General features: G+C 38.6%; 2 protein-coding genes across 2 annotated transcripts; one reads left to right on the top strand and one right to left on the bottom strand.

Annotated features, from left to right (window-relative positions):
• Nucleotides 1–5,947: 5,947 nt before the first annotated feature.
• Nucleotides 5,948–9,253, top strand: LOC145004769 (O-Glycosyl hydrolases family 17 protein). The gene is made up of 4 exons (XM_078963757.1): nucleotides 5,948–6,194; nucleotides 6,434–7,714; nucleotides 8,770–8,797; nucleotides 9,101–9,253. The coding sequence occupies exons 1-4, from the start codon at nucleotides 6,128–6,130 to the stop codon at nucleotides 9,243–9,245; spliced, it is 1,521 nt and encodes a 506-aa protein (XP_078819883.1). The 5' UTR covers nucleotides 5,948–6,127; the 3' UTR covers nucleotides 9,246–9,253.
• Nucleotides 9,254–9,930: 677 nt separating this feature from the next.
• On the bottom strand, nucleotides 9,931–10,527 carry LOC145006682 (uncharacterized). Its single transcript, XM_078965754.1, has one exon. The coding sequence runs from the start codon at nucleotides 10,525–10,527 to the stop codon at nucleotides 9,931–9,933; it is 597 nt and encodes a 198-aa protein (XP_078821880.1).
• Between the last annotated feature and the right edge of the window lie 4,557 nt (nucleotides 10,528–15,084).

Genomic DNA, 15,084 nt, shown 5'->3' with positions numbered 1-15,084 from the left:
AGCATTTCAAATGTAAAGAGTTGTGATTTGTTGTGTTGAAAGTGAATGTATTAGATCCAGAAAATCTCATATTTTCCCTAATGGTTGAGATACGAGTTGTTGTGTTTTCCAAGAAAAACCCTTATTTTCTTATAAAAGTATGAAATGCATATAAATGTTCGTGTTATAAGTTGTAAATAATTGCACTAGGAAAATCCTTTATTTTCCTATTAGTTGTTTGGTTTGTATGCAGGAGAAACCCTTATTTTCCTAACATAAATGGCAGTCTCTAAGACTGAAAATCGCAAGAAACCGACGTTCTCAAAAGTTGTGTCATAGTTTTATATAGTAAAACTATACGAAGATCGCATTTATTAGATGAAGAATAGTTTTAATAGCTACTCGTTCATAAAAGCATAATACCATAATAATTGTATATCCGATGAGTTTTATAACCATACTAAACATAATATGCCTGTAACGACGTTCTTCAGGCGTCGCAGCGTTATGACAACTATCACCCCAAAAGACGGACTGTAGCTAACAGTCAGGACGCGGGATCATGACTTCCCGTATAGATCTATACACATTTGACACGTTCTCCGAACGGGAGACTCTGGTTATAGACAGGACTTGCAGCATTACTTTCTAATAAAGAAAAGTAACGTTTGAAGATATACTCGTCTCATGGATTCTCAACTAAGCCCGTATTAAAGTGATAGTTTTCTATGCAAAGTTTATCCTTTTTCACAATGTTTTGACAAAGCAAAATCATAAGTTTTTAGAATGTATAAAACGACTTAACAATGACAGTTACTTTGAAATCATTATATACTTTGTATAATGTCTAATGCACGCAAAGTATGACAAGAGTTTTCCATAATAGTAATGAGTTCCAAGTGATTTATTCGATAAAACAAGTGAAGTGAAACTTTATAAAATACACGATAATAACCGTATGTTTACTTGTATTCCCCCCCTAAAAGAGTATAAAAGCATTTAAAATGTATTTAAAGTGTGTTTAAAAGGGGTATGAACTCACTTGAAAGTTTGAAGATAGCAAGATGGAAAACCGGGCAGAGTTTTGTCTCGGGAAATGGATTTTCCTCGGAAATCTCGGGATTCCTCGGGAGAAAAATCGACCTTCGGGACTTGCACAAAATGACCAGGGCTTCGGGGTAGTGCGAGCACGGAAAATGAGGTAAAACGCAAGAAAAATGAGAGAGAATTGGCCATTTTCCCGGGAACCCTCGCATGCTATTTATAGGGGGCCTGAAAGGCCTCGTACGCGGGGCGTACGCTCGTACGCAGAGCGTACGCATACGTCATGCGTGACCGAAGCCTCGACTGCCTCGGCCTCGGATGGGACGGCTCAGGCAGTCAGGTCGGATGGGACAACGAGTCGGACGGGCGGGTCGGATGCCTCGCATAGGGCGACGTGGATGGTTTGAGGCCAAGTTCCTCGGGTACGCGGGGCGTACAGGAGTACGCAGCGCGTACCTCGGATGAGGACGCTGACTCCCCTTCGGATAATACCGAAGTTTTAATAAAAAATATATATAAATTATTTATCAAACTTCGAAAATTCATATCTCCTTCATACGAACTCCGTTTTTGACGTTCTTTATATCCCCGCGAAGGTGAGACTACGATCTACAACTTTCATTTAGATTCCGTTGGCAAATTCCATAATTATTTTTATTATTTATTTATTAAAATGACGTGATTAAGGAATTTCTTTAAAAATTCATAACTTATTCATACGATGTCCGATTTGAGCGTTCTTTTTATGCATGTTTGTAGTTTAACGATATCTACGACTTTCATTTAGACACCTAAGGTCGGAAAGTGTTTTATTGAAACTTTGCGTTTTTACGCAACTTCGTATTGCCGGTTTTTGTCGTAAAACTTAGAATGATCATAACTTCTTCGTTATAACTCGGATTTTTGTGTTATTTATATGTTTGGAAACCTTAAGATGATAACTACCACATAGTGTACTCCAAATAGAGTTTTTTTGAATACTTCATTTTTCGATGATATTCTAATTCCTTTCTCAAAGATGTTACAGGACTCGATTTTTACTGACTTGAAATAGCAGGTTGTTACAATATCTCATTAGGAATACGTCAGTTTTAACGGAACCGTCAATTTGATAGACGACCTGGGCAACAGACGACAAATTCCTAAAGCCCGGTCCTCGCCCTTCTCAACCTCGTATTCGTTCCTTGGCGCCCAAGCGCCAAGGCCAGCATCAAGACAAAATAGTACCAGTTGTCCTCCAGAGCAATAGGTGCAACGATCAGGAAACTGATTCCCTGGCAAGCTTGCACCAATAGCAAACAACCACTCACGGAGCACGATCTACGAATCAGATGTTGTCTGTCCTTTCCAGACCTGAAAAAGTAGAAGATATGGTCGGGGTTCCCCCCCCCCCCCATTCCAGGTATAAAAGGTCACTTCTCCTGTAAAAAGGAACTAACATCCAACATTAACCGGTTGTCTCATAATTTATCACCCTCTCACTAGAACCACAAGCTGACTTGATCGTCGAAGCCTCGTTCCGGGACAACCTCCCGGATGATGCCTGACGATCTTGTTTTCTTTTTTGTGATTCCTAGGCCCTTAATTTCTACCCGATGGATTTTCTTTTAAATTCTTAAAGCATTATTGGTCTATTATGAAAGATGATATCATGCAGTTTGTCAAGCATTTTGAATCAGTTGGGAGTATTTCTAGAGGAAGCAACTCTTCTTTCATTACCTTGATTCCTAAGGTAAATGTACCTTTTTATCTAAGTGATTATCGGCCCATTAGCCTCATCGGGCGTGTCTATAAAATCATCGCAAAGACCCTTGCCCTTATATTGAAGAAGGTGGTTGGTTCTGCAGTTGATGAAGTTCAAAAGGCATATATTCAGTGGCGTAACATACTTGATGGACCTATGATTATTAATGAGATGTGTTCTTGGGATAAAAAATCAAAGACCAAAATGTTCTTATTGAAGGTTGATTTTGATAAAGCTTTCGATTCCATTAACTGGAATTATTTGGATTCGATGATGACACAAATAGGTTTCGGTGATAAATGGCGATTTTGGATCAAGGAATGCCTTTCATCTTCACGTGCTTCAGTCCTCTTAAATGGATCGGCTACAAAGGAATTTACCATTACAAGGGGTGTTCTCTAAGGCGATCCACTTTCTCCATTCTTGTTTATCATTGCCATAGAGGGTTTAAATGTCGCATTGAGACCGACCCCGTAAAAATTCTTTATTTCATGGTATTCAAACTCCTAATGAAGGTCATGTGATATCTCACCTATTTTATGCCGACGATGCCCTGTTTTTTGGTGAATGGAAAAGTTCCAACTTTGCCAAATTTGCCCGTACTTTATGGTGTTTTCATGCAGCTTCTGGAATAAAAATTAACTTTCATAAGTTAAATGTCTATGGAATTGGTGTCTTGGAAAATGAGGTCTTGAGTTGTGCTTGTATCCTTGTATGCGATGTGGGCGCGTTCCCCTTCAAGTACTTGAGGGTGCCGGTTGGTGCTAATATAGCCCTTAAAAGGAATTGGATGCCTATTGTTGGTAGGGTGCATAATCGCCTTTAGTCTTGAAAAGCCAAGACTCTATCCTTTGGTGGGCATTTAACACTTGTGAAGTCGGTTCTTGGCATCCTTCCTCTGTACTTTTTCTCTCAGTTTAAAGCACCAAACTCTATTATCGATATCCTTGAGAAAATGCGGAGACGATTCTTATGGGACGATAATGATGAAAGAAATAAATTTAATTGGGTTGCATGGAAAGCAATTATTGGATCTAAAGAGAAGGGAGGTCTTGGATTCAGATCAATACAGTCGCTGAACTGAGCTCTTCTACCAAATGTTTTTGGCGTTTCAAGACGGATCCTCTATCTCTTTGGAGGTGTGTTATCAGCGGGATTCATAATCTTGTCGGAAAACATGTCGAGTCCATGGCTAAAAAATCTTTCCCTGGTGTGTGGTACAATATTTCTACGGTGATTCATGATTTGGCTGCCATCGAAATTGATTTTTATTCCATTTTTTATATTCGCATAAAGTCGGACACAAGTACTCTCTTCTGGTGTGAAAAATGGATTGGTGTGAAAAATCTCACCACCCTCTTCCCATTTCCTTTTGAACTGGACAAGAAAAAATCATGTCTGGTTTCAGAGAGAACTAGCCCAAATTCGATTAACTGGGCTTGGAAATGAGCTCCCAGCAGCCTCGTGGATATCATTGAATTTTATGATATCACTGCTTGCTTAGATTCAGTGGATATCATTGAATTTTATGATATCAATGCCGATAAGAATTTTTATGTTCGTGACCTCCGAAAGCTGATTGATTCTAAATTGATTGTTTCAGTGGACACTCCTACTGTTTGGTGCATATTAGTTCCTCTTAAAGTCATTATTTTCAGTTGGCAGGCATGTATGAATCATATTCCTTCTACGACTGCCCTCTCTCGTCGCAAGATTAACATTCCTACCACCACCTGTTATAGCTCCACATCGGGGCTTGATGATACAAATCACATTCTTTTGGGCTTCCTGTTTGCTCAAGATACTTTGCTCAAAATCTTGAATTGGTCCAAGATCCCGTTCCAACAATTTTTTTCTGTCTTTGAGATGGTTAATATTGCAGCTAATTGGGGAAACTGTCCTAAAAAAAGAAAGCTCCTTTTAGCCATCTTCTATGGCTACCTTTGGTGTGTGGCATTCCCGAAATGAGAAAGTTTTCAACATGTGTGTCTCTTCCTCGAAACCGACATACATTTTGTTGGGTTAAACATAGGGGGAAGTACGGAACAGTAACTGGGCTAATTGGTGTGATTCTCCTTTTTGTATTATGTTTTGTATTTTTCCTTTTTTGCCATGCCTTTCCTTTTGGCAATGACTCTTAATATAGATCTCCGCCCTTTCCAAAAAAAACAATAATTGTTTTGTATTGACTGAGCCTTAATATCTTGCAAATCTTAACCTCCATTTAAAGCCCTTATTGTCTGTAGCGATGACATTTATGAATGAAATGTAGTTTTTTGTCGATTATATTGATGACATGGTTATCTTTTGTATTGTTTATATGTTTTTGTTAATTTTTGCAACAAATTATACAAGTCTATAAGATAATAAGATGTATACGACAATAAAAAAATTAAAAAATAATCACATATATTAATTCAATAATTCTATAATGTTACGTGTTGTTTTCAAAAAAAATTTCCCAAGTGTTAAACTTGTTTTTACACAAATGAGTTGCATGGCACCCAATGCTAATGTCATTGAGGATATAAGAGTCACTGTTCTAAAAGGCACATCATGGTGCGCGTCATGGCGTTAAAAACCTCATAATATTGCTGTTAGGCGTGACGCGTGACAAAATGTGATATGACGCGTCATGGCGCGTTAAGGTGTGTTATGACGCGTGTTTTTTCGTTTGAGACACGGTTTTTTGCTTTTTGTTATGTTTTTCCTAATCGGAGATACAAGTATGATGGTTTTTGTTAACTTTTTGTTATTAGTTATTAATTTAACACTTTTAAAAAGTAGTTATATTTAATATAAATTTTATATTTATATGGTAATATAATTTTAAATTTATATAAAATCATCGCCTTACATCGCGCCTTGAAAAACGTCATGATTCGTTAAACTTGAGGCTGCGCCATTTAGAACTTGATAATAGCCATTTACTATAACTCCAATACATTTCCCTATGGTTACCAACAGACACTAGTTAAAGTAAAACCACTACAATTTTTTCTTAAAGATTTCTTGCCCAAAAGATGTTCATTCGATAAAATATAAAAAGAATGTTATATTTTAACCTTATTTTTACGCAAATGAGTTCACACTTCACACCTTTCTTGCCTCATCCCAAAAGAAAAACCGAGGAACAAAGTGCAAAGGGCCAAAAGCTCCAAAAAGAGTGGGCACCCAATGCTACCGAGGGTATAATAGTAAACTACTACAAGCTCCAAGTTCTTCAATTACTTTCTAGAATCTAGATCTCACTAGTCAAAACTACCATCAAAGATTTCCTGCCCAAGTTGCTAGGATGCAAGCTCTTGTTCAACTGCCACTCATAGAACATGAAACTTGCAGACCTTAAGCTTCTCTTTAATGGCGGTTCTTAGTCTCCCTTCTCTCTTGCTCATCTTCTCCTTCGTCTTCTCTGCTGCATTACCAGGTACTTACACAACTAAAATTTCGACTTTACAGCTTCAGAAAACCTAGTTTAATCAATCCCTTTCATTCCAAGATTATAAATTTACAATACCCAATCAACAAACACAGCTTCTCGACACAAAATTCAAGAAACTCACCTTAAACACAATCAAATCTACACACCCCACTTCGGAATTTCAAAATTTTACTCTCTTATGCACAAATTGAAGAACCCTAATGGCATTTTCTATTTATATGCAGAGGTTAAAGCACAACAAGCTAAAGACGAACCTTATGTGGGAGTTAACATAGGAACAGATGTCTCAAATTTGCTTCCACCTGCAAAATTAGTGTCATTCTTGCAACAACAAAAGGTAACCCATATCCGTATCTATGATTCCGACCCGGAAATCCTCAAAGCCCTATCAAAAACCAAGATTCGGGTCATCGTTTCAGTACCCAATAACCAAATCCTCGGTATCGGGTCATCCAACACCACCGCAGCAAACTGGATCAACAAGAATGTCGCCGCATTCTACCCGGACACCCTCATCACCACCGTGGCAGTCGGCGATGAGGTGTTAACCACCGTCCCTTCGTTATCTTCCATGTTAATGCCCGCCATTGAATCGCTTTACAGTGCTTTAGTCGCATCAAATTTACATACCCAGATCAAAATCTCCACCCCACATGCTGCTAATATCATTCTCGATCCATTCCCACCTTCCCAAGCTTATTTCAATCAAACCATTTCACCTGTTGTCGTCCAGCTTCTTAAGTTTCTTTCAAGGACTAGTTCGCCATTGATGATGAACATGTACCCTTACTATGTGTTTATGCAAAACAAAGGAGTCGTCCCTCTTGATAATTCATTGTTTAAACCATTAACACCTTCGAAAGAGATGGTCGATCCGAATACATTATTGCATTACACAAACGTTCTTGACGCCATGATCGATTCCGCTTATAACTCAATGAAGAATCTAAACGTTTCCGATGTTTTGGTTCTTGTAACTGAAACCGGTTGGCCTTCAAAGGGCGACTCAAAAGAACCATACGCAACAATCGATAATGCCGATACGTATAATTCGAATTTAATCAAACATATTCTTGATCGAAGTGGGACACCTTTGCATCCTGAATACACTTCTAGTGTTTACATATACGAATTGTTTAACGAAGATTTGAGGTCGACTCCTGTTTCTGAAGCGAATTGGGGGCTTTTTTATGCAAATTCGACTCCTGTTTACTTGCTTCATGTATCTGGAAGAGGTGAATTTTTAGCGAATGATACTACGAATCAAACGTTTTGTGTTGCAATGGAAGGGGTTGATGGTAAAACATTGCAAACTGCTTTGGATTGGGCTTGTGGGCCCGGAAGAGCAAATTGTTCGGAAATTCAACCAGGGGAAACTTGTTATTCACCTAATAATGTTCAAAATCATGCTTCATATGCATTTGATAGTTACTATGAAAAAGAAGGAAGGTCTACAAGTTCTTGTGATTTCAAAGGTGTTGCCATGATCACAACTACTGATCCAAGTAAGTACTTCTTTCATTGCACAATGTACATCGTTTTATGCTAGTATGATAATTCTTGAATATTGACAACATAAAAAGGTTCAAACTTTATCGCTATAATCACTTCATTTGCCATAAAAAAGCTAAAGTTTGAATCTTTTTTAGTCATTTGTTGAAGATGTAGGACATTCTTGAAATCCTTTGAAAATTTCAAGACTCATTATTCATAGGATGCTTCTACTGTTTGACACTGTATCTGAGTATGTGTTTGCAGTGTTGTGTCCACTTACAAGACAGAAAGACAAACACTTGTCATCTTTTTTTGACTGATCGAGTGAAAACAGTAGAACCTATAGAATTTAACCAAGAAAGTTGCAGATTATGACTGTTTTAGCCCTGAAAAAGGGTTATTCTCTTGTCAAGAAAGTTATAGATTAAAGAGCATGTACACTTATTATTTTTGTCATGTCATTTTCCCAATAATTTAATCTACCAAAAACTTACACCTACAAACTTTCTCCAATGCATTCACTTTTTTCAAGAGCTTCTTTTATAAGTTAATAATTCATTCTCATCTATCTTAAATGTTTGTAAACTCACCTCAAATTTTGTAGTTTTTTGAAGCACGTGCCATATTTCAATACCCGATATTTAAAAAAATATCAAAGACAAATATATTTCGAACATATAAAAGATGATAATATTACTATGTATGTAGCTATAAAAAACGATAGAAAATAATTAATATTCGACATTGGGGAGTAAAATGAAACATTATTTAATATTTAATAATACAATAGATTAGTTAGCGACAAATAATGAAAATTTAAAATTCAAATATAATTAGGGGACTAAAATGAAACCTTATTAAATAAAGAGGTTAGAAATTTACCGAAAGATGCATCCGATTACAGCTTTTATACTCAGACTCAATTCTTTGTAAAGTTTGTCTTTTTTTAGTATATTTAAATTATTTAGAAATGGGTATGAAAATAAATAGAAATTTAAGGGCCCCAAGTGTTATAAATTATGTAAATAACTTTCTTTTTTTACTCTGATTTATGTACCCACTGCAGGTCACGGGGTCTGTGTATTTCCGGGAAGGTTAGCTACATTTTTCTGCCATCTTTTGTACCTTTATTTGTCCCATTTCTCATTTCCCAAAAATAACTCATTAAAACTTACAAAAAAAGAATATTTCTTTTTTATTAAATAGTATGATACTTTTATTTAGTAATAAAGGAGTCTAATCATGCTACTAATTATTGCAAAAGATCTTTTTGAGTTTATATATAAAATTAACGTATTTGCAAAAAGACCAGTGTCATAATCCGATCCCATTATCTTTCTAGTAAAAAAAAAATTATTTTTTTAAATATATAATATCTATAAATAATGTATTTGCAGTAAGATAATAAGCAATAGAACGAACACAGTGGTGAACTCGACCAATGCAACAAGTGGCATGGAAACATCAAGATTCGTTGGGGACAATTTACGTGTTTTTTGGGGACTGATTATTGGTGTCATCTTCTGTTTATTTATTTTGTGACCTCAAAGGTGAACTTATGAACTTAAAATACAACTTATGAACTTAAAATAGAATTGAAACTTTTATTGATACAGTTTTCGGTTTTTGCAGAAAAAAGAAAGAGGAAGATGGAGCTTTTGATTCTTTTTTATGGGTTTAAATATTTTGTATAATGTTGTATTTAGTGTTTAGGGTAATTCATGGTGGAAGTCGAGAATAAATAGATGAGTTTGAGCATGTTTTATCCTCCATAAAAATGGTTTTGCTCAACATTTTGGTTGTGTAAGATGTTGAAAATTCAAGAATTAGTAGTGTAGTCTTGTCTTGTTTCGTTATCCCAGGGCTTGAAAGAATAAATTGGTGAAAATTTTGTTGTATGCTTCCGTCGGCTTATTTTTGTTAATTATTCATTTATTCTAGATTTTTTTTCGTGCAAAAAAATTATACTAGGGAGTGTATGTATGTATATTTAAACTTGACTAATTGATAGGTTAACCCTTAGAGGGGGTCAAGCTCCAACACTAATTGAAAATACTAACGATACTGAAGCAATTTTCTGATATCCTTTTATTCATGAACTCCTACTCTTTTAAATGCAAAGACAAATAATGCTAGAGAATTAAACGGAAACATGGAAGAAAATGGAAACATGGAAGATATTCTACTCCTAAATGCATGCAAAAATTAAGGGACGTGGACGACTTCTTCAATCTTCTAATCTTACTGGCCTCCGGGTATTCCTTTTGGGTCGTTGCTGGGTCGTTGGGTCCGCTCCATTGGATGGGTCTAATGGGCTCCTAAAATCACCCCCATCTTGAAAAACGACATTGTCCTCAATGTTGGTAAAAAATGGAAAACGTTCCAGGATATCATTGTATTTCTCCCAGGTTGCTTCTTCCAGTGGTTTGTGTTCCCATTTGATGAGGATATCTTGAGTTCCATCCTGGTTGATTCTAGTCTGCATGGTAATTTCTAGGAAGCTCTCTACCGAATGGTTTTCTTCAGGCTCCTCATGAAACTCATTAGGGTGATGTTGTTGTGTTGGATTAGCACAATCGTGAGCTTTTTTTAGTAGTGATACATGGAACACTGGATGTATGCGTGAGGTTGATGGTAGAGCTAAGCGGTAAGCGACTTTCCCGATCCTTTCTGTTATCTTGTAGGGACCATAGAACCTGCGTGCAAGCTTGTTTGATTTGGCATCGCTAACAGATCTTTGTCTGTAGTCTTGGAGGCGTAGATAAACAAAGTCGACAATTTCGAATTCCTTGTCTAATCGTTTCTTGTTCGCCGGTTTCACCATTTTTTCCTGTGCTTTTCAGATTTCTTCTTTAAGAAGGGCTATAAGTCATTGATGTTCTAGTAGAGAAGAGTCGATTGAGGCTGTTTTGTATTCTCCCAGAATGTAGTCGGGAATGGACGTTGGATCTTTACCATAGACCGCTTTGAATGGAGACATTTTGATGGATGTGTGGTACGAGGTGTTGTATGAGAAGTCCGCCAAGTAAATGTATTTCAGCCAAGTTCTTGGGTCATTAAAGACGAAGGAACGAAGGTATGATTCGAGGCATCTGTTTACCACTTCTGTTTGGCCATCCGTATGGGGGTGGTAAGCACTAGAGTGAAGAAGCTTTGTACCCAGTTGTTTGAATAATTCTTTCCAGAATTTGCTTATGAATAATGGGTCCCTGTCTGATACAATGGTTTTTGGTAGCCCGTGTAAGCGATAGATTTCCTTCATGGGTAATGAGGCTAGCTGAATATCATTGTATTGGGTGGGTAGTGGTACAAAATGTGCAAATTTGGATAGCCTATCCACTACGACCCATATAGTTGTCTTCCCTTTGGAATTAGGAAGGTGAGTGACAAAATCCATTGATATTTCCAGCTAAGTGGATTCTAGGATTGGGAGGGGTTGGAGCAACCCAAATTGCTTATGGGTGGGGACCTTTATAGCTTGACATACGTGGCACTTTTTGATAAAGTTTGTGACGTCTTTTTGTAGGTTGACCCATGAAAAGGTAGTTGCAATACGTTTGGTTGTGACTGTGATACCAGAGTGTCCACCTAGTGACGATGCATGAAATTCTTGCAATAAGTTGTTGCGATGATTCTCAAGTGGGGGTACCATGATGCGATTGTGGCGATAGACTAACCCATCTTGAATAGAGTGATGTGGGAGTGCAGTTGGGTCTTCTAGTACTTGATCAACTAGTTGTTTGCCTACCTCGTTGTGCTTAAAGTAGTTCCTAATCTCGTTTAACCATGTGGCTGTTGGGTGGGAAATGGCATGTAGTGTGTGTAGTTCTACCTGGCTGAGGGCGTCGGCGACCGAGTTTCTTTTTCGGGTTTGTAGTGGATCTGGAAATCGTATCCCATGAGTTTTGTGACCCTTTTTTGTTGTGCCGGTGTCTTGATGATCTGCGTGAGTAGATGCTTCAAGCTGTGATGGTCTATATAGATTCTAAAACGTCTTCCGAGTAGGAATTGCCTCCACTTCTTGATTGCTTCTGTTATAGCATACATCTCCTTTATGTATGTTGAGTGACCCTGCATCGTAGAGCAAAGTTTCTTGCTAAAAAAAGATATGGGCCTGTTGTTTTGAGAAAGTACCGCGCCAATGGCCACTCCGGACGCATCAGTGGTTACATCAAACTGGGACTCGAAATCAAGAAGGGCTAATGTGACGAGGTGTTGCATGGCTGATTTGAGTTGTTCAAAAGCTTCTTGTACCATTCAAAAGCCTTAAGTTTGAGAATATTAGTCAGAGGAGCAGCGATTTTCGCATAGAATGGAACAAATCGGCGGTAATATCATGTCAATCCCAAGTAGGCACGTAAGGTGGTGAACGAAGTAGGTTTCGGCCACTGTTGTATAGCTTGGACCTTGTCTGGTTCAGGAGCTACTCTTGTCGATGAGATTTTGTGCCCGAGAAAGGAGATTTCTTCCATAGCAAACATACACTTGGACGGTTTTGCATGGAATTGGTGTTCACGTAGGGTTTCAAATACTGTTTGTAGATGTTTGTAGTGGGTGTCCATGGAGGAGCTGTAGATTAAAATATCATCGAAGAACACGAGTACAAACCTTCGAAGGGCTGTTCTAAATAGATCATTTATGGCTGATTGAAATGTTGAAGGGGCATTGGTGAGGTCGAATGGCATTACTAGGAATTCGTAATGACCGTCGATTGTACGAAATGTTGCCTTGTGGATATCTTTTTCTGCAACACGAATTTGGTGGTAGCCTGATCGTAGGTCTATCTTTGAGAAGATGGTGGCTCCGTGTAACTCATCAAGGAGTTTGTCAATCGTTGGTATTGGGAATTGGTCACGTACTGTAACAACATTTAGCGCCCTATAGTCCACACAAAAACGCCAAGATCCATCCTTTTTTTACTAACAACATTAGGGATGAGAATTGTCTTTGGCTAGGTCGTATGACACCATTGTGGAGCATCTCAGTGATTAATCCTGTCATGATTTTTTTCTGATATTGTGGGTAGCGGTATGGCTTTACGTTAATAGTGGTGTTTGGATCGGTTAAGGGAATAGTGTGGCCGTGAGGTCGATATGGGGGTAGGGTGTTTGGTTCTATTAAAACATCTGTGAACTATTGGAGTAAGGTTTATAATGGGGTTGGGGTGGTTGATACGTGAAGAATCTACAGAAGGTCCGGGTGATGTTGGAATGTAGGTAAGGGTGTGTAAGGAGGCAATTGTTCGTTGACGTAGTAAGCTAGATAGGGTGTTGGGTGATACGTGTTGGCTCAAAGTTTTACCTCTCAAGGTGCATGGTTTGCCTTCGTGCGTAAATGTGATTTTAGGAATTGAAAAATCTGTTGATAGTCTTCCTAGTGTACTCAGCCATGTGACACCCAAGATCATGTTTGTTCCCTCCACTGGTAGGACAAAGATTGGGATGTTGAATCGCGAGTTGGATAATTGAAGTTGAACCTGTGGACAAAAGTCTTGGCAGTAGATGTGTTCGCCATTGCCAACCATGATTGTGAATGGTTCCACGGGTTGTATCTCAAGGTTGAGGAGGGAGGCCACTCATGGTTTGACTATATTGTGTGTACTTCCATAATCGAAGAGGATTGTGACAGGTCTGGTGGCGATGTACCCTGTAACACAGAGTGTTTGAGGTGACGAGACGCCGAAAAATGTTGCATCAGATAGAAATAAGAATTCGGGTGATGGCTGTTTGGTAATCGAGGTGATGGTTTGATATGTTGTCATAGTGTCCTCGTCGTCGTTGTCGACAATGAGGAGGAATTGAGGTGGAGATCACTTATGACCGGGAACGTATTTTTCCGGGCACTTGAAACATAGTCCAACTTTACGTCTTTCTTGTAATGTGCCGACAGATAAACGTGTGAATGGTAGGGTAGGGTTTGTCTTCGTGGTGATAGGAGTGGTTGGCAAAGATGTAGGAAATTGAGGCAATATAGTAGGCACATCGGTTGTACTTGGATTGATCCATTGGACTAATTGGATTTAAAATTAGTGGTGGAACGTGGTTTGGGTGATGGCCCAAGTTTATCTTCAATTAATTTAGCCAATGAACAGGCCTGGTGTAGGGAGACTGTCCTAAGGATAGTGAGTTCATTTTGAATATCTTGGCGAAGCCCAGAAATAAAACAATTTTTTAAACTTTGTTGAGAGAGGCCGTTGACCCGATTGCTAATCCGTTCGAACTCCGTTAGGTAGGCTGTTACCGTGGAGGTCTGGCGTAACTTGAATAGTGTCGCCTCATGATTCTCGTAAGAAGACGGTCCAAAACGGAGTTCCAAGTCCCTTTTGAATTGCGTCCATGATCCGAGGAGATCATTTTGAGCGAGGTGTTTGTACCACGAAAGAGCATCACTGGTGAAGTAGAAAGTTGTGAGAGGGACGCGTTGTGTTGATGGAATTTGATAAAAAGTGAAATAATTATATGCCTGAAAGATCCAGTCTAATGGATTGGATCCATCAAATAAAGGTAAGGAAATTTTTGGTGGCCGGGCAATGTTGTGGTGGTTATGTGTCGGTGGTTGGTTAAGAGGTGGAGGTTGGTTATTTGTTTGGCGTGGTTACCGATCCAGGTTGTTGTGATCATCTAGAGATAATTGGTCGGATAAGGTGGTGATATGATTAACGAGGTTGGTCGTGGTCTCTGGTTGAGAATCAAATTTGGATGTCAAAGTTTCTGTGGCTTTAATAAGGGCGTTGAGATGGGTGTTGTGCTGGTGCGTGGTAGTATTGGTGGCGACGATTAGCTGGGCCAATTGGTCGGCGATCGTGGGTGGCGGTTCATCAGACGAGGACGAGACGTCCTTACGTGGTGGCATTGGGGATGGAAACATGGAAGATATTCTACTCCTAAATGCATGCAAAAATTAAGGGACGTGGACGACTTCTTCAGTCTTCTAATCTTGCTGGCCTCCGGGTATTCCTTTTGGGTCGTTGGGTCTGGTCCATTGGATGGGTTTAATGGGCTCCTAACACTAATGCTACTTAAAAGTATGGATGAGCATAGACAGGTACCCGCTTCATTTCATTGAAACTGGAACAGGAACTGGCGGTTCCTTTGAAGCTAGAACCGGAACCGGCCTAGGCGGTTATTAAATTTTTGGAACCGACGGTTCCGGTTCTAAGAGCGAGTAACCAGGTTACGCTATTTTTTTAGTTTCATTAATACAAAATAATTCTTAATCATTTAAACAAAAAGTAAATACTATAACTAGTTCATTACGATATAATGATGTACTAGACCGATAATTTGAGGAAATCCATTATCGACCCGGTACTTACCAGATCAATGTTACATACACCACAACTTATTACAAATGAATATAAATTCGATTACATCGTACATAA

Source organism: Lactuca saligna, chromosome 7 (assembly GCF_052625555.1).
Source record: "Lactuca saligna cultivar CGN05327 chromosome 7, ASM5262555v1, whole genome shotgun sequence".
In the NCBI taxonomy this organism is placed as follows: Eukaryota; Viridiplantae; Streptophyta; class Magnoliopsida; order Asterales; family Asteraceae; genus Lactuca; species Lactuca saligna.
The sequence above is the reverse complement of the archived record's forward strand: the minus strand, read 5'-3'. Positions and strand labels throughout refer to the sequence as shown.